Here is a 26,468-nt window from a genome sequence, read left to right as displayed (position 1 = left end):
AGCTATGGAAGCATTTTTTGATAATCTGAACCTGCCCACGCTGTCAACAGATTCAGTAAATACACTTGATGCTGATATAAGCCTAGATGAGATCAAGAAGGTCATCCCTTCCCTCCCCAATAATAAGGCAGTGGGTCCGGATGGTTTTAGCATGAAATTCTTCAAAGTATTTAGTCCAAATTTGTCACCCCTGCTCTTACAAATGTTGAATCACTCCAGGACAGCTTCCAGATTGCCACCTACTTTATATAAAGCCAATGTTTCTCTGATTCCAAAACTAGGCTGTGATCCCCAGGAGGTTTCATCATATCACCCCATTTCGCTGCTGCCCATTGAAACCAAAATTCTTGGAAAAGTCCTGACCAATAGGTTAAAAGAATGCATTCATTCTATTATTCATCCAGATCAAACTGGCTTTATGCCAGGTAGACATAGGCATTTTAATTTGCATCGTCTTTTCAATATTTTATATACAAAACATGCAGAAGAGGCTGTACTCATTTCATTAGATGCGCAACATGTGTTTGACCAAGTGGAATGGCCATATATGATAAAAACACAAAATGCTGGCAGAACTCAGCAGGCCAGACAGCATCTATGGGAGGAGGTAGTGACGTTTCGGGCCGAAACCCTTCATCAGGAGCCTGAAACGTTGTCACTACCTCCTCCCATAGATGCTGTCTGGCCTGCTGAGTTCTGCCAGCATTTTGTGTTTTTATTTATTTCCAGCATCTGCAGATTCACTTGTGGCCATATATGATGTTTGCACTTAAGAAATTTGGATTTGGACCATCTTTCGTTAAATGGATTAAGGTAATTTATTCACACCCATCTGCTTCTGTTATCACTAATCAGAATATTTCCACCCCTTTTGCAATTCATCGTGGGACTCGTCAAGGCTGCCCCCTTTCTCCGTTTTTGTTTGCAGTTATCATTGAGCCACTGGCTGTTAGCATCAGACAGGACCCTTTGATATCTCCCATTGATATGCATGGACATAAACATCAGCTTTCGTTATACGCTGACGATGTCCTTTTATATATCTCCAGCCCACAAACATCAATACCCGCCCTTCTAACTCTAATTAATAGTTTTGGTAGTTTCTCAAGTTTTTCGATTAATTGGGATAAGAGTGAACTAATGCCAGTCACTGCAGTGGTTAATACAGAGTATTTACAGTCTATTCCCTTTAAAGTAACTTATAACTTTTCCTATCTTGGTGTGTCTATTACAAAAAACCCAGATGACCTTTTGCAAGTGAATTGGCGAAACAAAGTTGAACAGGTTAAACACAATATTGACTTTTGGAAAACCCTTCCAATTTCTTTGGTGGGGAGGGTTAACACAATCAAGGTGATTGTACTGCCACGATTTCTTCATCTTTTCCAGTCAATTCCATGTTTTATTCCTCTATCATATTTTAAGCAACTGGATTCAATTATTATACCCTTCATTTGGAACTAAAAAACACTTGTCAAAGCCCAAGGAAGCAGGTGGTTTTGCCCTACCAGATGTTAAAATGTATTACTGGGCTGCCCACCTATCCATTCTTACATGATGGAAAAAAGGCCCACCCCCTACCTCAAACTCGTGCATACCTCAGCATGGTGACTCATACAGCGAGTGCTTTGTAAGAAGACTTCCTTGCCAGCTCTCCTTAATAGCCCCACTGCAGTTAATAAGTTACGTTTTAGTAACAGCTTTGTGGTTGGCAGCACTGTAAGAATTTGGAAGCAGATTCAACTACACATTAAGGCCCCAAAAACTTATATTGACACTCCAATTTGTGACAATCATTCCTGTTCTTTCTTTCTGGAAACAGAGTGGCACCTGTAGTGTAGGTGTCCTATATATTAATGGAAACTTTGCCTCATTTGCGCAGTTACAAGCAGTTTACAATATCCCTGCATCTAGTTTTTTTTAGATATTTACAAATTCGAGATTATGTTAGGAAATATACACCTAATTTCTAAGTTTTAGACAAACATGAGTCCCTGGAGGCAATAAATAAATTTGATCCGGTTACTCGTAGTGCCGTATCCTATTTTTTATCAGATCCTACATAATGGAGATCGGGTGAATACTGCAGGTCTTAAACAGGCATGGGTGGATGAATTGGGTATAGAACTGACAGAGGAGGTCTGGGGTGATTGTTCGGTCAATGTCAGACACAGACTTATACAGTTTAAAACAATACATAGACTCCATTATTCCAAAGAAAAGTTGCACAGCTTCTACCCTGATGTTTCATCAGTTTGTAATAGATGTAAATCCGAGAACAGTAACTTGTCACATTCATTCTGGTCATGTTGTAAGCTTTATTAATACTGGAAAAGTATTTTTCACTGTTTCTCTGAGGCTTATGGAAAGCAGTGGGAACCAGACCCACTCATAGCCATCCTTGGAGCAACAAGCTCCCTATCTTCAGCCAATAAGTATGAAAAAATGGCTGTATTGTTTGGAATGATGATCGCTAAGAAGTTAATCCTGCAAATGTGGAAAATGGACTCTGTGCCTATGTACTATCTGTGGCTGAGAGAACCGGCAAATACTTTACAGAGAGATTGAGACTATGTAATGAGGACAGAGGGGACATCTTTGAAAGGATATGGGCTCCTGTATTGGACTTTCTTAAGGGGTGAAGACTGAGGTTTTTTGGTGCGGTGCACCTCTGCTGTGTATGTTTACTTTTGCCTTTTTGCTGTTCATATTTAATTTGATTTTGTTAAAGGTCGTGGTTTTTGTGGATGTGCTGTAATTTTTCTAGAAAAAAAGAATAAAAAATATTTTAAAAAATTGAAATGGTGGGCATGAATTTTCTTGAAGATTTTTAAAGAGAATAAATATATTGGAGAGGACTCTGAGGAGATTGAACAGGATGGTGCCTGGGATGCAACATTTCAGTCAAGAATAGAGAATGGATAGGCTGGGTTTTGCTTTTTATTTTATTCATCTAAAGATACAGCACAGAACAGGCCCATCCAGCCCAATGAGCTGGACTGCTCGTTGAACCATGAAATCCAGAATTTGCTGAGAGCCAGATCAGCAGAATTCAAGTCTGGAAATCAAGAATGCTATGAGATGCAGATTCCGGATTAGAGTGGAATCACCAAGGACTGCTCGAAAGTTAAATCTAGCAAATTAGGGGACAGACGAGCTTTGCTTCCAAATGAGCTCTAAGCCTTCTATGCTCGCTTTGACACCAGAACAGGGAAGAACCAATGCACACCCCCACACCTCCCAACGATCCATTAGTCTTAGTATCCGACAATGATGCGCGAGCTCTGTGCAAGAGGGTGAATTCAAAGAAAGCATCTGGTCCAAATGGAATACCTGGCCAAGTACTTAAGACCTGCGTTGATCAACTGGCATATCTTTAACCTCTCGCTTCGGCAGTGTGTGGCAGTCTTGGGGGAACTCCCCTCTCCTGCAGAGTCACATCTGCCAGAAGTGCATGTGGCTGGGTGATATGAAAGACCGTGTAAGGAATCTGGAGCAGCAGCTGGATGACCTACAACTCATTAAGGGAGAATGAAGCAGTCACAGATGAGAGCTATAGGGAGGTAGTCACACCTAGGCTGCCGGAAGCAGGTCGTTGGGTGACAGTCGAGAGGGGGAGAGTGAAGGTGAGTAGACAGGTAGTACAGACCACCCCTGTAGCCATTCTCCTAAATAATAAGTATATCGTCCTGGATACTGTTGGCAGGGACGACCGACCTGGGGTGAGCTACGATGGCAGGGCCTCCAGCACTGAGTCTGACTCTGTGATGCAGAAGGGTGGGATGGAGAAGAGGAGAGCTGTCATCATTGAAGACTCTACAGTCAGGGGAGCAGACAGGAGATTTTTTTGGGTCCGAGAAGGACACCCACATGGTTTGTTGCCTCCTGGGTGCCAGGGTCCGGGATGCCTCTGACCGGGTGCACAACATCCTGGTACGAGAGGGAAAGCAACCAGAAGTTTTGATACATGGTGGTACCAATGACATAGGCAGGAAGAAGGATGAAGACCTGAAGTGTGAGTTTCAGGAACTAGGCGGAAGGCTGAAGAACAGGACCTCAAGGGTGGCATTCTCAGGATTGCTGCCAATGCTACTTGATAGTGATGGTAAGAATTGGAGAAGATGGCAGTTGAATGTGTGGCTGAGGAGTTGGTGCAAGGGGCAGAGTTTTAGATTTTTGGATCATTGGGATCTCTTCTGGGGAAGGTGGGACCTGTACAGATTGGATGGGTTGCACCTGAACTCGAGGATTTAAACTAATCTGCAAGGGGGATGGGATCCGGAGCGATAGAGCAGTGAAAGAAGTGCATGGAGTAAGGCCAGATCTAACAAATAGAGAGGCTTTGAGGAAAGAGAAGCAGAATAAAATGTGTAAAGGTAGTAAGGTAGAAGGGCTAAAGTGTGCGTACTTCAATGCAAGAAGCATCAGGAACAAAGGTGATGAACTGAGAGCTTGGATACATACATGGGATGATGATGTAGTGGCCATTACAGAGACTTGGCTGGCACCAGGGCAGGAATGGATTCTCAATATTCCTGGATTTCAGTGCTTTAAAAGTCAAGTCAAGTCAACTTTTATTGTCATTTCAACCATAACTGCTGGTACAGTGCATAGTAAAAATGAGACAATGCTTTTCAGGACCATGGTGTTACAGGACACAGTACAAAAAACTAGACTGAACTACATAATAAAAAAAAACACAGAGAAAGCTACACTGGACTGCATAAAGTGCACAAAAACAGTGCAGGCATTACAATAATAAAACAGGACAATAGGGCAAGGTGTCAGTCCAGGCTTCAGGTATTGAGGAGTCTGATAGCTTGGGGGAAGAAACTGTTACATAGTCTGGTCGTGAGAGCCCGAATGCTTCAGAGCCTTTTCCCAGACGGCAGGAGGGAGAAGAGATTGTATGAGGGGTGCATGGGGCCCTTCATAATGCTGTTTCCTTTGCAGGTGTAGTGTAAATGTCCGTGATGGCGGGAAGAGAGACCCCGATGATCTTCTCAGCTGACCTCACTATCCGCTGCAGGGTTTTGCGATCTGAGATGGTGCAATTTCCGAACCAGGCAGTGATGCACCTGCTCAGGATGCTCTCAATACAACCCCTGTAGAATGTGATGAGGATGGGGTGGTGGGAGATGGACTTTCCTCAGCCTTCGCAAAAAGTAGAGAAGCAAAACGGGATAGAGAGGGGGGAAAGGGAAGGAGGGGTGGCATTACTGGTCAGGGATACTATTACAGCTACAGAAAGGGTGGGTAATATAGCAGGATCCTCTTTTGAGTCAGTATGGGTGGAAGTCAGTATCAGGAAGGGAGCAGTTACTCTAATGGGAGCATTCTTTAGGCCCCCTGGTAGCAGCAGAGATACTGAGGAGCAGATTGGGAGGCAGATTTTGGAAAGGTGCAAAAATAACAGGGTTCTTTTCATGGGTGATTTTAACTTCCCTAATATTGATTGGCACCTGATTAGATCCAATGGTTTAGACAGGGCAGAGTTTGTTAAGTGTGTCCAGGAGATTCCTATCACAGTATGTTGACAGGCCGACTAGGGGGAATGCCATACTAGATCTAATATTAGGTAACGAACATCAGGTCACACATCTCTCAGTGGGTGAGCAGCTGCGAGTCAGTGACCACCACTCCCCGGCCTTTAGCATTACCATGGAAAAGGATAGAATCAGAGAGGACAGGAAAATTTTTAAATTGGGAAAGGGCAAATTATGAGGCTATAAGGCTAGAGCTTGCGGGTGTGAACTGGAATGATGTTTTTGCAGGGAAACGTACTATAGACATGTGGTCAATGTTTAGGGATCTCTTGCAGGATGTTAGGGATAAATTTGTCCCGGTGAGGATGATAAAGAATGGTAGGAAGAAGGAACCATGGGTGACAAGTGAGGTGGAAAATCTAGTCAGGTGGAAGAAGGCAGCATACATGAGGTTTAGGAAGCAAGGATCAGATGGATCTATTGAGGAATATAGGGTAACAAGAAAAGAGCTTAAGAAGGGGCTAAGGAGAGCAAGAAGGGGGCATGAGAAGGCCTTGGCGAGTAGGGTAAAGGAAAACCCCAAGGCATTCTTCAATTATGTGAAGAACAAAAGGATGACAAGAGCAAAGGTAGGACTGATTAGAGATAAACTGAGTTACAGAGAAAGGTTGAATAGATTAGGACTTTATTCCCTGGAGCATCGAAGAATGAGGGGAGATTTGAAGGAGGTATATAAAATTATGATGGGTATAGATAGAGTGAACGCAAGTACGCTTTTTCCACTGAGGTTAGGGGAGAAAAAAACCAGAGGACATAGGTTAAGGGTGAAGGGGGAAAGTTTAAAAGGAACATGGGGGGGGCTTCTTCACACAGAGAGTGGTGGGAGTATGGAGTGAGCTGCCAGGTGAAGTTGTAAATGCGGGCTCACTTTTAACATTTAAGAAAAACTTGGACAAGTACATGGATGAGAGGGGTTTGGAGGGATATGAGCCAGGTGCGGGTCTGTGGGACTAGGCAGAAAAATGGTTCCGCACAGCCAAGAAAGGCCAAAAGGCCTGTTTTTGTGCTGTAATGTTCTATGGTTGTATAAAGGTGGGAAGATGTGCTTGGAGCGAGGTCCTCAATGAATACTTCTCTTTGGTATTCACCAATGAGAGGGAACTTGATGACAGTGAAGACAATATGAGTGAGGTTGATGTTCTGGAGCATGTTAATATTAAGGGAAAGGAGGTGTTGGAGTTGTTAAAATACATTAGGACGGATAAGTCCCTGGGGCCTAACGGAATATTCCCCAGGCTGCTCCATGAAGCGAGGGAAGAGATTACTGAGCCTCTGACTAGGATCTTTATGTCCTCTTTGTCCACGGGAATGGTACCGGATGATTGGAGGGAGGTGAATGTTGTCCCCTTGTTCAAAACCGGTAGTAGGGATAGTCTGGGTAATTATAGACCAGTGAGCCTTATGTCTGTGGTGGGAAAACTGTTGGAAAAGATTCTTAGAGATAGGATCTATGGGCATTTAGAGAATCATGGTCTGATCAGGGACAGTCAGCATGGCTTTGTGAAGGGCAGATCGTGTCTAACAAGCCTGATAGAGTTCTTTGAGGAGGTGACCAGGCATATAGATGAGGGTAGTGCAGCGGATGTGACCTACATGGATTTTAGTAAGGCATTTCACTTTTCATTTTTCATTCTTAGGATCTTTTTATTAATACATAATCTTCTACAACTATAGAATAATACAAAACTTCAACAATATGTATACAATTAATAGAGCTGAAGAAAAAAAACTAATTGTAATATATAAAAATGAAAAAAAAAATTATATATAGAAAAAAGGAGGGGAAAAAAAGAAGGCATGGGATCCAGAGAAGTTTGGCCAGGTGGATTCAGAATTGGCTTGCCTGCAGAAAGCAGAGGGTCGTGGTGAAGGAAGTACATTTGGATCGGAGGGTTGTGACTAGTAGTATCCCACAAGGATCGGTTCTGGATTTCCTACTTTTTGTGATTTTTATTAATGATCTGGATGTGGGGGTAGAAGGGTGGGTTGGCAAGTTTGCAGACAACACAAAGGTTGGTAGTGTTGTGGATAGTGTAGAGGATTGTCGAAGATTGCAGAGGGACATTGACAGGATGCAGAAGTGGGCTGAGAAGTGGCAGATGGAGTTCAACCCGGAGAAGTGTGAGGTGATACACTTTGGAAGGACAAACTCCAAGGCAGAATACAAAGTAAATGGCAGGTTACTTGGTAGTGTGGAGGAGCAGAGGGATCTGGGGGTACATGTCCACAGATCCCTGAAAGTTGCCTCACAGGTAGATAGGGTAGTTAAGAAAGCTTATGGGGTGTTAGCTTTCATAAGTCAAGGGATAGAGTTTAAGAGTCGTGAGGTAATGATGCAGCTCTATAAAACTCTGGTTTGGAGTACTGTGTCCAGTTCTAGTCGCCTCACTATAGGAAGGATGTGGAAGCATTGGAAAGGGTACAGGGGAGACTTACCAGGATGCTGCCTGGTTTACAGAGTATGCATTATGATCAGAGATTTAGGGAGCTAGGGTTTTACTCTTTGGAGAGAAGAAGGATGAGAGGAAACATAATAGAGGTATACAAGATATTAAGAGGAACAGATAGTGGACAGCCAGTGCCTCTTCCCCAGGGCACCCTGCTCAATACAAGAGGACATGGCTTTAAGGTAAGGGGTGGGAACAGGGGATTTTAGAGGAAGGGTTTTTACTCAGAGAGTGGTTGGTGTGTGGAAAGCAGATACACTAGTGAAATTTAAGAGACTACTAGACAGGTATATGGAGGAATTTAAGGTGGGAGGCAGGGTTTAAGGATCAGCACAACATTGTGGGCTGAAGGGCCTGTACTGTGCTGTACTATTCTATGTTACCACCTGCTTCAAGCAAGCTTCAATCATACCAGTGCCTAAGAAGAACATGGTAACCTATCTTTATGATTATCACCAAGTGGCACTTACAACCACAGTGATGAAGTGTTTTGAGAGACTGGTGTTGAAACATAACAGCTCCTGAGTGGTGACTTGGATCCGCTCCAATTCACCCACCGGAGCAACAGGTCCACAGCAGAAGCTATCTCATTGGCTCTTCACACAACTCTGGAACATCTGGACAGCAAAGATGCAGACATCAGGATGCTCCCTATGAATTACAGCTCAGCATTTATTACCATCTTCCTTCAAAATTAATCAGTAAACTCCAAGACCTGGGCCTCAATACCCCCTAGTACAATTGGGTCCTGAATTTTCTCACTTCTAGACCCCAGTCAGTTTGGACTGGCAAAATCATCTTCTCCACAATTTCCATCAGCACCGGTGCACCACAGGGATGAGTGTTTAGCCCCCTGCTCTACTCACTTTGCATCTATGACTGTGTGGCTAAGTACAGCTCCAACACCATATACAAGTTTGCTGATGACACACCTATTGTGAGCTGTATCAAAGGGGGTGATGAATCAGCATACAGGAGAGAGACTGAAAATTTGGCTGAGTGGTGTCATAACTAGAACGTCAGCAAGACCAAGGAACTGATTGTAGACTTTAGGAAAGGGAAATCAGAGATCCATGAGCCAGTCCCCATCAGAGGTGGAGAGGGTCAGTAACTTTAAATTCCTGGGTGTCAATATCTCAGAGGATCCATCATATAAATATAATTGCAAAAAAGCACAACAGCACCTGTACTTCCTTAGGAGTCTGCGGAGATTCAGCATGTCATCAAAAACCTTGGCAAGCTTCTATAAATGTGTGGTGGAAAGCTTACTGACTGCATTATGACCTGTTATGAGAACATCAATGCCTCTGAGTGGAAAATCCTACAAAAGGTAGTGGATTCAGCCCAGTACATCACGGGTAAACCATTGAGCATATCTACATGAAACAATGTTGTAGGAAAGCAGCATCCATCATCAAAGATCTTCACCACTCAGGCCATGCACACTTCCCACTGCTGCCATCAGGTAGAAAATACAAGTGCCTCAGGACTCACACCACCAGGTTCAAGAACAGCTATTACCATCAACCATCAGGCTCTACACTCATTCTATGTCTGGTGTTTCCACAACTGATGGTCTCACTCTAAGGACTCTTTATCTTGTAATTACATGCTCTCATTATTTATTGCTATTTATTTATATTTGCATTTGCACAGTTTGTTGTCTTCTGCACTCTAGTTGATCTTTCATTGGTCTAGTTATATTTGCTATTCTATAGATTTGCTGAGCATGTCAGCAGGAAAGAGAACCTCAAGGAGTAACATGTTTGTAATCTGATAATAAATTTTACTTTGAACTTTGATTTACAATGATCCACTAACCAGCATGTCTTTGGACTTTGGGAGGAAACAGGAACACCCAGAAGACATACAAAACTCCTTATAGACAGTGCCAGACTAAAACTCCGAACTCCAACACTCGAGTTGCAATAGTGTTGCGCAAACCATTATACTATGCTGGTGCCCCAAACTTTCCTTGGATTGGAAGAGGCAAAGGGTTGCTTGAATGATGTTTTTAAAAATAGTGAGGGGCACAGATAGCACAGACAGTAGGAATCTTTTCCCAAATCATAGGTTTTTAAGTAGTAAAGTAAATTTATTAATATACATATTATTATGCACTACATAGAGATTCTGTCATCCGTCATCTAAGATCTTCACCACCCAGGCCATGCTCACATCCCACTGCTGCCATCAGGAAGCAATTTGGCATGTCAACAAATACACTAAAAAACTATAGTTGTACCGCGGAGAGCATTCTGACAGACTGCATCACTGGAGGGGCTACTGCACAGGACCCAAAGAAGCTGCAGAAGGCTGTAACTCTAGTCAGCTCCATCTTGGGCACTAGCCTACAAAGTACCAAGGACATCTTTAGGGAGTGGTGTCTCAGAAAGGCAACGTCCATTATTAAAGACCTCCAGCACTCAGGGCATGCCCTTTTCTCACTGTTACCATCAGGTAGGAGATACAGAAGCCTGAAGACACACACTCAGCAATTCAGGAACAGCTTCTTCACCTCTGCCATCCGATTCCTGAATGGACTTTGAAGCTTTGGACACTACCTCACTTTTTAGAATATACAGTATTTCTGTTTTTGCACATTTTATAATCTATTCAATATATGTAATTGATTTACTTGTTTATTTATTATGTTTTATTTATTTATTTATTTTCTCTCTCTCTGCTAGATTATGTATTTCATTGAACTGCTGCTGTGGTTAACAAATTTCACGTCACATGCTGGTGATAATAAACCTGATTCTGATTCATTTTTCTTGTCGGCATTTACAGTAAAAAGAAATACATGAGACTTTATGAAAACCTGTATATAAAAAGAGACTGCAAATGAAAAATAATGCTGAAAGCATGAGTTGTAAAGAGCCCTTTAAAGTGAGTCTGTAGGGCATAGAATCAGTTCAGAGTAGTGATTGTTGAATTTATCCATGCCAAGTCAAGAGCATGATGGTTATAGGATAACAAAGACGGTGTGGACCCAAGGCTTCTGTAACTCCTACCTGATGGCAGTAGGAAGAGGATATGGTCTGGATGGTGGGAGTCTTTGATGATGGATATTGCTTTTTTGTGGCAGTACTCCATGTTGGAGAGGGCTTTCCTTGTAATGGACTGAGCTCTGTCCACCACTTTCTGTAGGCTTTTCCTTCCTTGCCCATTGGTGTTTCGTACCAGTCCATGATGCAGCCAGTCAGGATATTCTTCACTATGTGTAGATTTGACATGTTACCAAATCTTTGACAAACCTCTGTAGATACAAACTTCTAAGAAAGTAGAGGTGCCATCATGCCTTTTTTGTGATGACACTTATTTGTTGGTCCCAGGGCAGATGCACTAATGTATTAATGAAAGGTATTTAAAGTTACTGACCCTCCCCATCTCCATTCCCCTGATGAGGACTGGCTCATGGCCGTCTGGCTTCTTCCTCCCGTAGTTAATAATCATGTCTTTGCTGCCATTGAATGAATGGTTGTTGTGGCACCACTCAACCAGATTTTCAATCTCCCTCCTATTTGCCAATTCATCACCACCTTTGATTTGGCCAACAACCAGTGGTGTCATCAGCAAACTTAAATAAGGCAATGGAGCTGTATTTAGCAACACAATCACAAGTATAGAACATGTAGAGCAGGGGCTTAGCACATAGCCTCATGGTTAACCTGTGCTAATGGTAAGTGTGGAGGGGATGTTGTCAATCCAAACTAACTGGGAACCGCCAGTGAAGAAATCAAGGATCTGGTTACACAGGGAGGGACTGATGCCAAGACGTTGGAACTTATTGATGAGTTTTGTGGAGATAGTAGTGTTGAATGCTGAGCTGTAGCCGATGAAGAGCATCCTGATATATGCACCTTCATTGTCCAGGCATTCCGGAGCAGAGTGCAGAGCCAGTGAAATGGCACTTGTTGCAACAGTAAGCAAACAGTTATGGATCCAGGTCACTCCTCAGGCAGGAATTGATATGCCACACAACCAGCCTCCCAAAGCACTTCATCATGGTGGATGTAAGTGCAACTAGACAACAGACATTGAACCAGGCTACCACAGTTTTCCTGGGCACCAGGACAATTGATGTCTGCTTCAAAGTAGGTAGGTACCTCAGACGGCCAGTTGATTAGGACATGTCTTCAGTACTCGACCAGGTACACCTTCTGGGACAGAAACTTTCTGCCTTGCAGATAGACATATAAGGTGAACAGGAAATCTGAGGAAGAATTATTTAACCCAGAGGGTGGTTGGAAGCTGGAACACAATGTTTGAGAGGGTGGTGGAGGCTGGGTCAATAACACAGAATAACTCAGCATAGGAACTATGTCTGTGCCAACCACAATGCCAAATTAAATTAATTCCATCTATCTGCAAATGGTCTATATCCTGCCTTTTCATGTGCCTGTATAAATGCTTCTTAAGTGCTACTATCAGATCTGCATCCACATTGTGTAAAAATGCTTGCCCAAATACTGTATCTCTTTTAGACTGACCTCTCCTTACCAAAAACCTATGCCTACTGATATTCCACTCAACACTTAAGTGTCTAGGCAAGCACTGAGCAGCCTGTTACTGTGCTGTTTGACTGTAATTCAAGAAACACAACACAGATGATAAAGGTTGTTGAAGATGCACAGTTAGTGGAACCACGAGAAAGGTAAAGGGGTTTTCCACGGAAGAACAAGTTAAACAACAAGAGTATGAAGCCAGCAAGCCACTGTGGGAGGAAGGAATGAGCTGGTGCTTTAAAGTACTGGATGGGGCCCATTAATGGAATGGGTACAGGGTACAGCTACTTCCTCAAACTGATCAAGCACATCGTAATGGTTCCAAACTCGCTCACAAGTAAAATTAATCATCTTTGGCTCACAGGGATAACCTTCCAAACTGTTCAAATCACCCCCCACAACAAGCAGCAACAAAAACCTCTCAAGAAAACAAAGTCTCCAAATAAACCAACAAGCAAACTTAAGTCTTTTTAGAAGTGCCTCACCGTCAGACTGTAGACGCGCACTGTTTTATCAGCGGAACAGGTGTAGAGTTGGCCACTGTGTATCTGCATGGCATTTACAGCTGCTTGGTGACTCTCAAATACTCCCTCGGTTGGATCCTCCTCTCCCCCGTCATCAGAGGACATTTCTAAAACAGAGGCACACACCAGCAGTAACACTCCACATTACCAAGCCTCAATCTTCCCATTTCTGAGGCCATTCCAGCTGCAGCTCTGCTAGATTTGACCTGGAAATCCAAGCTCCACCCTTCCCTGGGCAGTTAGAAGTGTAGACTAACCAGATGTTGCTGCTATTCCTGGCAGGAAATTACACCTAAGGGTTAATTCTAAATTTTGGAACAATGCATGAGAGGTGACCAGGTTATACCAGAACATAGAATCCATTCTATGTTCCAAAGCATGGAATCCATTCACAGAATCTGCCAGGCATCAGATATTTACAGCTTATGGCAACTGCAGCAGATTTACTAAAGTAAACTGTTTATATACTGTAGATTTTTAAGTGTTGGACCAAATATACTGATTATTACTGTGTATATCCCAGCTCCCAATCTCAGGGCCAGTAGGCCAATTACCCAGGAGTGATGTGAGGAGTTGTGGGGGGTGGTGGGAGGTGGGAAGTGGGAGGTAGAGTCTGAATGCCAAGTTCTGCTTTTATTTCTGTCTAAGGCCACATGAATCAGAAGTTACTCAGACAGTGAGTGCTCACATAGGGATAGGACGGACAGACATGGTGCACAGAACGAACATCGGGTTTCTAAGTTGTTGATACCTGATGTGTTCCTCGATTCCTTCTGTGAAGACATAGGAGTTTGAGTTTCAGCCACGCTATTTAAAGACAAAAAATGTTTTTGCATGAAACCGATAGGTACTTAATGTCACAGCAAGTTACAGAATACTGTACCTATCCCCACTGCCTGCCCTATCTTGTTCATCCACCAATTACAGACATCAGAGAGAACACCCCTACATCTCTGCTGTAGCTCAGAGAGAACCATTTCAATCGGACGGGAAAACTGAGGGGTGGGGGGGGGGGGGGGAGTACAAAATGTGGTACATCAGAAGCACAATGCAGAGAGTGCAGAGGGTGAGACTGAGCGGAGAGGGAAGAGGAGGAGGAGCAGGGACAGTGACAGATCGGTTGAAGAAATGGAGAAGGGGGGCCAAGACAGCAGGGTTAAGGCAGGGAGGATGGAGGGGCATAGATGGGAAGGTGAGACAGGGAGGGTTAAGTGGAGAGTGACAGGATGGGGTTCCTACAACTCTGAGCCATAACTGCTGAAGGTGGCACCTCCAACAAAGTGTACAGCTGGAGGAAGAAGTGATGCTGGAGGGGCATGGATAACCAGTGAGCTGGAGTGAATTGGGTGGGGAGATTGAACCCATTGAGGATGATGGTCTTCTACTCTGGGTGTGACGGGAGTTCATTTTTCGCAGGACATCTCACCTTCTGGTGGCCACATCAGCACAACTTGTCCCTATTTCGCTGGTTGAGGTCACCTCATCATAGGCTGCCTTCAGGTGAGTAGCACTGCCTTGAGCTCTGGCCGCCCGCTCTCTCTTAGGTGGACTGTCAGGCTGCTCATTGCCAGATTCCAAAGACTCAATAGCAACCACTTCTGAGGTGGGGTTGCTAACTTCCAGAAGCTCGACAGAGGAATCACTGTCTGTGGAAGCACTCCGCATCTTGCTCTCCTCTTTCTGACAGCCTCTGGTCCTAAACACCAGGGGTTCATCTGACTCTTTATGGGTTGAGGTTGTGACCTTTGCCTTGGTGACCTTCTTGTTCTTCAGTTTGCGTTGAGGTCGGATGAGCTCTGCATCCTGCTCTGTGTCACTATTCTCTCCTGCTTGGGTCACTCGAGACTTTTTCTTCCTGAATTTCTTTTTCTTCTTGGAGCTTTTGCTGTCAGAGGGAATTATGGAGGACTCAACCTCCTGTTGAAGTTCACTTCCCTGACTCTTATCCTCTCTCCCCAGAAACCTTGGGCCCCTGTGGTGCTTGTCCATTAGCAGGGAGCCATGGATCTCTGGCACAGCAAATAATTCTCTTTGTTCATGTGCTGCAGGCTCAGCTCCTGACCTCTGGTCAGATACAGGAGTGGTGGTGCCAGACTTGGCACTGTGATCCCTTGTCTGGTGCGTCACAACAGCCTCCTCTCTATGGCCCAGTGGTGGGAAGCCCTCAGTCATATGTTGGAGGGAGGAAGGCAGTGTGATTATGGGGAACCCAGCTGATGTAACGTCACCTGCAGAAACAGGATGGGAGATAGATGTAAGCCTCACATAGCAAAAAGGATAGAGGAGGCATTAATAGCAGTAACTTTCACCTCCTATGCTACATTACACAGTGTCCCTGTAACTGGAGAATCACCATAGCATGCCATGCTCTCATTTGGCCTATTAAATGTTCCAGCTCTTTCAGTGCAAATTTATTGCAGGTGAAGCAGATTTTAAGGCACTCCTTCAAGAAGGAGAAGTGCACTGACTGACTCTTTGTGTGACACAACAAATGACTTTTGAAATGTTAAAGGTTCTGGATCAAATCTCAGATATACCTTTAGAGTGGGCTCCTTGGAAAGGGGCTGAACCATGGCAATCATTCAGCATCTGGCCAGCGAAGGCAAGTGTTGCAGACGTCTTCATGTTTTCCTCTATCCTCTTTGGAGAGACAGGCTCTTGTTTAATGGACACAGGCAAGGGATTCTCAGCAGCAACCTGGAAACCTGGGACAGCTTGAAACGGAGAGTGTAGGTCAGCACTGGATCCAGAGCAGGAAGGTGGGTGAAGTAAGGATGAGAAGGGCATGTGGAAGCTGAGCTCACATGTGCCTCTGTGCAGACCACCATTTTCTGTTACTGGGCTCTGCACCAATCGCTCTCCAGAAGGAATGCTGGAATCTGGAGACCAACAGGACTCGGTTAGCAAAAAAGAGGATGCAGCTGACAGCAATTAGTATGACTAACATTAACCATCACAGTAACACACAGAACAGTAACATTTATAAACACCATTATCCTCTGCCTTTGACAGCATAATCCAGAAGGAGTTAGTGGATACCTTTGGTTCTAAGTCTTCCAATTGAGGAGTTTGGTCAGTCACACCCAAGAGGCAACTTCTGCCATCAGACCCTGCACATGATATCTGTTCATGCGATATCCTCCCAGGTGGCGTGCACTAGCAATGTGTTTCCCTTCCAAGGAGCACTGCCTTCCAGATGACACAGCAGGCATCAGCTGCCATGCTCTAAGGGAGCTGCCTATCTTCACTAGAGGCGGCAAGTTTGACCTCTGTGGTGGCTACACAAGGGATCACCAAGGATTATGGTAAACCATGTAACAGTCCCACATAGGAAGGACTGAGGAGCTCCCATGGGGTGATCACAGACAAGGAGACCCTCCCACACAACAAGCTGTCTCTTTGGAATCCCCTCATACCACACTACATCAGGCAGCAATGTTCCCCGTATGGGATACTCCTGTATACTCTCTTCATTTCCTGCCCTTTCTTACTGTCCAGACAAGTCCCTCCCCCAAAACTCCAAAATACTCTCCCAACCCCCAGAATGAAATTTGCATTCATAGTCACTCAGCTCCTTACTAAACCACAACTGAAATCACTCTTTCTCAAATGCTTAGGACCACAACAGATAGCATCAGCATAATTCTAAGAAGATTCTCTGTCTGAAATGGGGAAGGGAAACTGGGCTCGAACTCTTTGAAACAGACCTTGCAGTCCTTGAAGGATTTCTATTCTCTTGGTCCTTAGTGTATTCATTTCCAGGCTGATCTGTGTGGAAGACAAAATGGATGGCATGACTACAGCACAGCTAATGTTTGCAGAGAGCTGCTCTCGCAGGAAATTTAAAGAATTTCATTTAGCAGCTTTCGACAATATCTACATTAAAGGAAATTAAAAAGGCTTTAAAATTGAATGGGGACGTTTTTAAAAAAATCATTTATCAGACCTTGGGTAACACCCACTTTTGTTCCCTTTCTACAACTGTCACTCTGTAAGCATTCTGAACTTCATTTGCAGACCTACAGGAGTGATTAGTAACTTGGTATGGTGAGCTGTTAAGACAGGATCTCCAAAGAGGGAATCTACCATTCAAAGTCATACACCAGTAGGTGGTGCATACATCCAGTTTGCAGATGACAGGGAAATTGGTCGAGGAGGTAATACACCAGTACAAAAAGAGAGCCTCTGGCCTACTGCTGGCCATCAAGTGAACCAATGGTATGAGTAGGAGGTGGATGGTCTCAGTTTATTGACCAATATTAATCATATCATAAAATGAGCAGTACAATGAATATTGAATCTAATCCTGAGAAGTCTGAAGTGATGCACTTGGTAAGACAAACAAGGCTAGGGCATGCACCATGACTATGCATCTAGATCTGAATCCCATGGCAAAGGCGGCTACAATTTAATGTTGTTAGATAGATAGATACTTTATTCATCCCCATGGGGAAATTCAACTTTTTTTTTCCAATGTCCCATACACTTGTTGTAGCAAAACTAGTTACATACAATACTTAACTCAGTAAAAAATATGATATGCATCTAAATCACTATCTCAAAAAGCATTAATAATAGCTTTTAAAAAGTTCTTAAGTCCTGGCGGTTGAATTGTAAAGCCTAATGGCATTGGGGAGTATTGACCTCTTCATCCTGTCTGAGAAGCATTGCATCGATAGTAACCTGTCGCTGAAACTGCTTCTCTGTCTCTGGATGGTGCTATGTAGAGAATGTTCAGAGTTTTCCATAATTGACCGTAGCCTACTCAGCGCCCTTCGCTCAGCTACCGATGTTAAACTCTCCAGTACTTTGCCCACGACAGAGCCCGCCTTCCTTACCAGCTTATTAAGACGTGAGGCGTCCCTCTTCTTAATGCTTCCTCCCCAACACGCCACCACAAAGAAGAGGGCGCTCTCCACAACTGACCTATAGAACATCTTCAGCATCTCACTACAGACATTGAATGACGCCAACCTTCTAAGGAAGTATAGTCGACTCTGTGCCTTCCTGCACAATTGTTGACCCCATTTGGTCCTAGGATCGAGGGGCCTCAGTGTACCAGATCATGAACATTAATGGTAGCAGCACAAGTAGATGGTGAAGAAGCAGAGGAAACTTGCCTTCATTAGCTAGGACATAGAAAGCAAGAGCAGGAGGCTACGATACACCTTATAAAATCTGGCTAGGTCACAAATGTAGCACTGCATGTACTTTTGGTCGCTACACTATAGGAAGGATGTGTCTGCAATGAAGAGGATGCTGAGGAGATTCACCAAGATGTTGCATTGGATGGAGCTTTCAGTTATGAGGAGAGGCTGGGTTTGTTTCTCAGAGCAGAGGAGGTGGAGTGCTTATAAAATGGTGTACAAAATTATGTGAGGCCCACATAGATAGTAGCAGAGCATGGCTCGTTGACTTGGTATTAGAGGCCATGCAAGAAAACACAAAACTCCTTTATAAGCCTGTTTTATTGGCTCGTCACTCAACCCTGAAACATCTGGACAGCAAAGAAGCATTAATCAGAATGGACGCTTTTATCGAAGATAACTCAGCATTTAACACCATCATTCCCTCAAAACTAATCAATAACTTTCAAGACCTTGGCCTCAATACCTCCTTGTACAATTGGATCCTTGATTTCCTCACTTGCAGACCTCAGTTCGAATTGGCAACAAAATCTCCTCCACATTCTCCAACAGCACAGGTGTACCAGAGGGCTGTGTGCTTAGCCCTCTGCTCTACTCACTTTACACTTATGACTGTGAGGCTAAGCCCTGCTCCAATGCCAAATTTAAGTTTGCTGACAACACCACAGTTTTTTGCTGAATCCAGCATATAGGCGGGAGTTTGAAAATCTGGCTGAGTGGTGCCATAACAACTTCTTACTCAATGTCAGCAAGACCCAGGAGCTGATTATTGACTTCATTTGGAGGAAACTGGAGGTTTATGAGCCAGTCCTCATTGGGTGATCAGAGATGGAGAAGGTGAACAATTTTAAATTTCTCAGTGTTATAATTTCAGAGGATCTGATTCGAAGGAATCATAGCAGTGCCTCAACTTTCTTGGAAGTTTGTGAAGATTCAGTATGACATCTAAAACTCTGACAAGCATCTTTTGATGTGCGGTGGAGAGAACACTGACTGGTTGCATCATACTCTGGTATGGAAACAGCTATACCCTTCAATGAAAAAATCCTAGTGGATATGGCCACATAGAACCACAGAACCATAGAACATTACAGCACAGAAACAGGCCTTTTGACCCTTCTTGGCTGTGCCGAACCATTTTTCTGCCTCGTCCCACTGACCTGCACCTGGCCCATATCCCTCCATACACCTCTCATCCATGTATTTGTCCTAGTTTTTTTTAAATGTTAAAAGTGAGCTCCCATTTACCACTTTATCTGGCAGCTCATTCCACACTCCCACCACGCTGTGTGTGAAGAGTTATAACATTATTAAGTTATAACATTATAACCTAATGTTATACTTTTCCTCCTTCAACCTTAACCCATGTCCTCTGGTTTTTTTCTCCCCTAGCCTCAGTAGAAAAAGCCTGCTTGCATTCACTCTACTTATACCCATTATAAGTAAATCACATCACATCTGTGTGAAATGTTGTCACAAGAAAGCAGCATTACTGTTGTTGGATTTATTGAGTCTGCTAGCAAGAAAATGAAACTCGGGTTTGTATACGATGACATATATGAACTTTGATATTAAATTTACTACGAACTTTGAAAAGTCTATTGCATCTACACTTCACTCCTGTGCTGAAAGTACCTGTTGTTTAAGCAGCAGCAACTTCTGAACCTCAATATACGCAGCTTGGAGAGCAGCTCGAGCCTGCAGCAAGTTTCCATCTAATCCTTGGCTTGTTTTATTCAGCTCATCCTCTCGCAGTGAAATGCTCAACAATTGCTCCAGCTGGCTCCTTTCTGCAATCAAAAACTTTTAATGTTGCACACTGGTATAACTTACAATGGAACACAGCTTAATAGGCAAAAACTGGTATGCAGTGGACATAAGGCAGTGCAACTGAGTGTACAACAGCTCCAATACATACAGTTCATTCTTTTGTAACTGTCTATTGCATTGTTTCTAGCTTTCTTTCACTGAAACTCTGAGCAGCTCCCTAGCCTTGGGTTAACGAGTGATTTATACAATGCCGGTAGATTTGAATGCGGGTCCCAGCAATTTGAAAGTGGGCAATATTTACAATATAATCTAGCACAGGAGTCAAGAAGGGAGAATAGCATGAAGTTTAGTGAAAATGATTCAAGGTAGCACAGCAGACTTGGCAGTTCAGGGAGGGGTACACTGGAGAAGCTCTCACTGTAAGGAGGTGTCTCACCATTAACAAAACTCACACAGCAGAAGCAAATGTAGTGAAAGTGGGCCTGAGGGGGGCCGGGGGGGTACAAATATAGGATGAAAGTCTTAGCTTGTGCTCAAGAATCCGATAGCACAGTAACTGCGGCATCCATAAGGCCAAACAATTAGCCTACTCACCTCTTTTACTTTTGATCTTTCTCCTCTTATTATTTCTCTCCAAACCATGAAGTTCTGGAGACAGGCCATCCTTCAGGAAAACAGAAAGGCTAAGTCATTTCTGAACAGTAATCAACACACTAATCATATGCAATCTGAAACCTGGTTCAACCACTAACACAATTGTTAAAAGTAACATGAACAAACTAGAAGTTCACATCTCAAATCTTGACCCAAGTAAGCAGAACTTAATCCAGATTTAACAGTTAGGAGATAGAAAATTATCAAATAAAGTTTCTGTTTGATCCCAGCTCTTGCCGTAAACTATGGAATTTAGTGAGGAGAGGTTCAGGGTTTGCTGAGGCCTGGAATGCAGATTACTTGACGTGTTCAAAGAAGAAAACAAAGCAGCTTGGGAACTGCAAGCCCATGATAGTCAGATAGTATAATCAACTGGTCAAAGTCAAACATTCATTCAAATACATTTATTATCAAAGAATGTTTGCTTACAGGTAGCCACAAAACAAGAAACCTGAAAGAACCTAATTAAAGAAAAAATAAAAAGACCAATACCTGATGTACAAGAAAAGGGGGAAAAACATAAATCAGCAAATAATTGAAGAGTACAATGTTCCAAACCAAACTGAGCCTGGAGTAGGCCCAAAGTCTTATCAATCCATCATATTAGCAGGCTTGGAGCACAGCTGAGGGGGCAGTCTTCATAGACTCAGTGCCATGGAGAGAGGAGTGACCATTGTGGAGAGCAAGCAAAATCAGCTCTTGCCTCTGATAGTGACACCCTGTCTTTTCAGTCTATCTGGATTAGTGCTTAACTTGACTAAACAACGGAACAGCAAGAGGCTCTGGCACCCTGGTGAGAGAGGAGAGATATGATCCAGTACCACACCTCAGGACGACAGTATCACTGGCCAGGCCATTTAGTGTCTATCGCCGTTTATCCTAAATAGATAGCCATGTACCTTCAACAGCATTGCTTTCAGTGGGCAGTTAAAAGTCAATCACATTAGCGTGGGAATGGAGGCAAAAGAGACCAGACGGGGCAAGAACATCAAAAGAGACTTTGGTGAACCAGTTGGGATCTTACAATAATCCTGTTTGTTGATCACTTTCACTGTGGAGTGTTATTGAATGAGACCCTGAGTCCTGAAAATGGGAACATAGGTAGATGGGATGGCATGCTTACCTTCAATGGCTAAGGCACTGATGCAACAGTTGGGACGTTGTATTGCAGTTGTACAAATTCTTGCTTAGGCCACACTAGAGTACAGTTCTGATATCCACATTAAAGGAAGGATGTGATCAAACTAGAGAGGGTACAGAAAATGATGTAGTCTGCACTAGAAAGGTTGTGTTATCAAAAGAGATGGGATAAACTGGGCTGGGTTTCCTTGGAGCAAAGAAGACACAACAGATGTATATAAAATAATGTACAGCATACATTCAGAGGCCACTTAATTAGACACACCTGTACACCTCACTAATGCAAATATCTAATCAGCTAATCATGTGGTAGCAGCTAAATGCGTAAAAACGTGTACATGGTCAAAAGATTCAATTGTTTTTCAGGATGGAGAAGAAAGGGTGATTTAAGTACAGTTGGCCCTCCTAATCCGCAGGTTCCGCATGCGCAGAATCAACCAACGGCGGATCGGGAAAACGCGGAAGTTCTCTCCAGCACTTGTTGTTTGAGCATTGTTCGCCTTGTGTCTCGTGGAGACTTTTTTTCTTGACATTATTCCCTAAACAATACAGTATAACAACTATTTACATAGCATTTACATTGTATTAGGTATTATAAATAATTTAGACATTATTTAAAGTATACTGGAGGATGTACATAGGTTATATGCAAATACTATGCCATTCATGAACATCCGCGTTTATTGGTATCCGTGGGGGTTCTTGGAACCAAACCCCCCGCGGATAAGGAAGGCCGACTGTAAATTTGACCATTGAGTGAATGCTCCTGCCAGGTGGGGTCATTTGAATATCATGGAACAGCTGATCTCCTGGGACTTCCATGAACAACTGTCTCTACAGTTTACAGAAAAACAAAAAGGATCCAGTGAGCTGCTGTTCTGTGGGCGAAAATGCCTTGTTAATGAGAGATCAGACGAGAATGGCCAGACTGGTTCAGGCCGACAGCAACTTAAATAACCACGCGTTACGACAGTGGTGTGCAGAAGAATATCGCTAAACGCATCAAACCTTGAAGTGAATGAGCAGAAGACCACCGATATACACTTGGTGGCCACTTTATTAGGTACAGGAGATACAAATAAAATCTGTTTTTGTGTAGATGGACATGATGTTCGGCAGTGACATGGCAAGCAAAAAGGCCTATTTCCACACTGTACAACTCTGACTTTACCAGAAAGTCACCCAATGCATCTGCCAAACAAGTACCTGGATTACTACAAGAAATAAACCTACTACTATTATATTTGTTTAAATCTACTTAGACAATGAAGGAAAAGATATATGACATCCATTTCTTCTCAAGAAAAGCCACCTCAGGGAGGAAGGACTGAATGGGCATCAACGCTCATTCACTCCTTACTCCCCGAGGCGGCTTTTCTTGAAGTCGATGGGAGGACATTTACAGTTGCCAGAAAAAGTTTGTGAACCCTTTGCAATTACCTGGTTTTCTGCATTCATTACTCATAAAATAGGAACCAGGGTGAAGGGACTCAGGAAAGGACAGATGGTAAAAAAGCAAAGATAGCATGCAGTCAGACTGTCAGGAAGAGGAGGTAGATGATAGGACAAAATTGCAGCCAGTAGGGCGAGTATCAGTGCAATAGGGATGCAAAATCAAAAAGGATAGCAAACACAGCACTCAAAGTGTTATATCTCAATGCACAGAGTATAAGAAATAAGGAGGATGATCTTGTTGCTCTATTACAGATTATCAGGTATGATGTTGTGACCCATCATTGAATCATGGCTGAAGGATGGTTGCAGTTGGGAGCTGAATGTCCAAGGTTACACGTTATATCAGAGTGGTAGGTAGGTAGAGGGGTGGCATGGCTCTGTTGGAAAAGAATGACATCAAATCAGTAGAAAGATGCGACATAGGTTCAGAAGATGTTGAATCCTCGTGTGTTTACTGTGGTTAAGAAGGCGTACAGTGTATTGACCTTCATCAATCATGGGATTGAGTTTAGGAGCCAAGACGTAATGTTACAGCTATATAGGACCCTGGTCAGACCACACTTGGAGTACTGTGCTCAGTTCCAGTCGCCTCACCACAGGAAGGATGTGGAAACCATAGAAAGGTTGCAGAGGAGATTTACAAGGACGTTGCCTGGATTGGGGGACATGCCTTATGAGAGTAGGTTGAGTGAACTCAGCATTTTCTCCTTGGAGCGATGGAGAATGAGAGGTGACCTGATAGAGGTGTATAAGATGATGACAGGCATTGAACATGTGGATAGTGAGAGGCTTTTTCCCAGGCCTGAAATGGCTAGCACAAGAGGGCACAGTTTTAAGGTGCTTGGAAGTAGGTACAGAGGAGATGTCGGGTAAGCTGTTGTTGTTTTTTTTTTAAAAACGCAGAGAGTAGTGAGTGCGTGGAATGGGTGCCAGCAATGGTGGTGGAGGTGGATATGATAAGGTCATTTAAGAGACTCCTGGATAGGTACAAGGAGCTCAGAAAAATAGAGGGCTATGGGTGACTCTAGGTAATTTCTAAGGCAAGGACATGTTCAGGACAGCTTTATGGGCTGAAGGGCCTGTATCGTGCTGTCAGTTTTCTAAGCTTTCTATGAGACTGCAAGGGTAAAAGGACACTGATGGCAGTTGTATACAGGCCTCCCAACAGTGGCTGGTATGTGGACTGCAGATTACAAGAGGAAATAGAAAAGGTGTGTCAAAAGGGCAAGGTTATGGTAGTCATGGGAGATTTTAACGTGCAGGTTGATTGGGAAAATGAGGTTGGAAATGGATCTCAAAAGAGCGCGTTTGTTGAATGCCTACAAGATGGCTTTTTAGAGTAGCTTGCCATTGAGCCTAATAGGGGATCAGCTATACTGGATTGGGTGTTATGCAATGAACCAGAGGTGACTAGGGAGTTTAAGGTAAAAGAGCCCTTAGAAGCCAGTGATCACAATATAACTGAGTTCAACTAGAAATTTGATAGGGAGAAAGTAAAGTCTGATATACCAGTATTTCAGTGGAGATTATAGTGGTATGAGGGAGGAGTTGGCCAAAGTAAATGGGAAGGAGAAACTGGCAGGGGAGATTGCAGAGCAGCAACGGCGTGAGTTTCTGGAACAAATGAGGAAGGTGCAGGACAGATGCATTCCAAAAATGAAGAAATACTCAAATGGCAAAATAGTACAATGGTGGCTGACAGGGGAAGTCGAAGCTAATGTAAAAGCAAAAGAGGGCATACAACAAAGCAAAAATTAATGGAAGATAGAGGATTGGAAAGCTTTTCAAAAACCTACAGAGAGCAACTAAAGTAATCATTAGAAGGGAAAAGGTGAAATATGAAAGCAAGCAAGCAAACAAAATCATTTACAGGTATGTAAAAAAAAGAGAGATGGCAGTAGATATAGAACCGCTAAAGAATGAGGCTGGAAAAATAATAACTGGGGCCAAGGAGATGGCAGATAAACTAAATGTGTGTTTTGCATCAGATGTGCCAGATGTTGTAGTGTGTGAAGAGAAGTGAGTGCAGTTACTATTACAAGGGAGAAAATGCTCAAAAAGCTGAAAGACCAAGGGGTACACAAGTCATCCAGACCAGATGAACTCCACCCTAGGGTTCTGAAAGAGGTAGCAGTAAAGATTGTGGAGGCATTAGCAATGATATTTCAAAAATAATTGGAATCTGGCATGGTGCCAGAGAACTGGAAAATTGCAAATGTCACTCCACTCTTTAAGAAAGGAAATTATAGACCAGTTAGGCTGACCTCAGTGGCTGGGAAGACGTTGGAGTTAATTGTTTATAAAGGAGTACTTGATAACACAGGACAAGATAGGACAAAGTTAGCATTGTTTCTTTTAGGGAAAATCTTGAATGACAAACCTGTTGGATTCACCCCAAGAAGATTACAAGGATAAAGGGGATGCATTGGATGTTGTATATTTGGACTTTTAGAGAGCTTTAACAAGGTGCCACACATGAGCTGCTAACCAAGTTAAGAGCCCATGGTATTACAGAAAAGTTACTAACGTGGTTAGAGCATTGGCTGATTGGTAGGAGACAGCAAGTAGGAATAAAAGGATCCTTTTCTGGTTGGTCGCCAGTGACTCACGCAGGGGTTGGTGTTGGGGCCACTTCTTTTTATGCTGTTTATCAATGGATTGTGATGATGGAATAGATGGCTTTGTTGCGAAGTTTACAGATGATACGAAGATTGATGGAGGGGCAGGTAGTGCTGAGGAAACAGGAAGGCTGCAGAAGGACAGATTAAGAGAATGGGCAACAAAGTGGCAAATGAAATTTAATGTTGGAAAATGCATGGCCATGCAATTTGGTTGTAGAAATAAATGTGCAGACTATTTTCTAAGTAGGGAGAAAATCCAAAAATTTGAGATGCAAGGGGACTGGGGAATCCTTGGGCAGAACACCCTAAAAGTTAACTTGCAGGTTGAGTTGGTGGCGAGAAAGGCAAATGCAATTTATTTCAAGAGGTGTAGAATGTAGAAGAGATATGATGCTGAGGCTTTATAAGGCACTGGTGAAGCTGCACCTTGAGTAATGTGAACTGTTTTGGGCTTCTCATCTAAGAAAAGATGTGCTGGCATTGGAGAGGGTCCAGACGTGGTTCACAAGGATGCTTCTGGGAATGAAAGGGTTATTTGGTGGCTCTGGTTCTGTACTCGCTGGAATTTAGAGGGATGAGAAGGAATCTCATTGAGACCTTTTGATTGTTAAGAGATCTAGAGAGTAGATGTGAAAGGGATCCCCAATGGTAAG

The 26,468-nt window shown here is 43.3% G+C and overlaps 1 protein-coding gene across 4 annotated transcripts in view; it reads right to left on the bottom strand.

The window, feature by feature from the left end:
- The window catches only part of znf106a (zinc finger protein 106a), a 131,072-nt gene that overhangs the window by 20,758 nt on the left and 83,846 nt on the right, over positions 1-26,468 (bottom strand). For all 4 annotated transcript variants that reach the window (XM_073040529.1, XM_073040526.1, XM_073040528.1 and 1 more), the window contains 7 exons: positions 20,540-20,609; positions 19,811-19,965; positions 16,736-16,796; positions 15,566-15,907; positions 14,455-15,256; positions 13,780-13,835; positions 12,990-13,135 (listed from right to left, as the gene is read on the bottom strand). In XM_073040529.1, the coding sequence (XP_072896630.1) occupies positions 12,990-13,135; positions 13,780-13,835; positions 14,455-15,256; positions 15,566-15,907; positions 16,736-16,796; positions 19,811-19,965; positions 20,540-20,609 (1,632 nt within the window). The remainder of the gene's footprint in view (positions 1-12,989; positions 13,136-13,779; positions 13,836-14,454; positions 15,257-15,565; positions 15,908-16,735; positions 16,797-19,810; positions 19,966-20,539; positions 20,610-26,468) is intronic.

This window comes from Hemitrygon akajei, chromosome 3 (genome assembly GCF_048418815.1).
Source record: "Hemitrygon akajei chromosome 3, sHemAka1.3, whole genome shotgun sequence".
Taxonomy (NCBI): domain Eukaryota; kingdom Metazoa; phylum Chordata; class Chondrichthyes; order Myliobatiformes; family Dasyatidae; genus Hemitrygon; species Hemitrygon akajei.
This window is presented reverse-complemented; position numbering and strand designations above follow the sequence as displayed.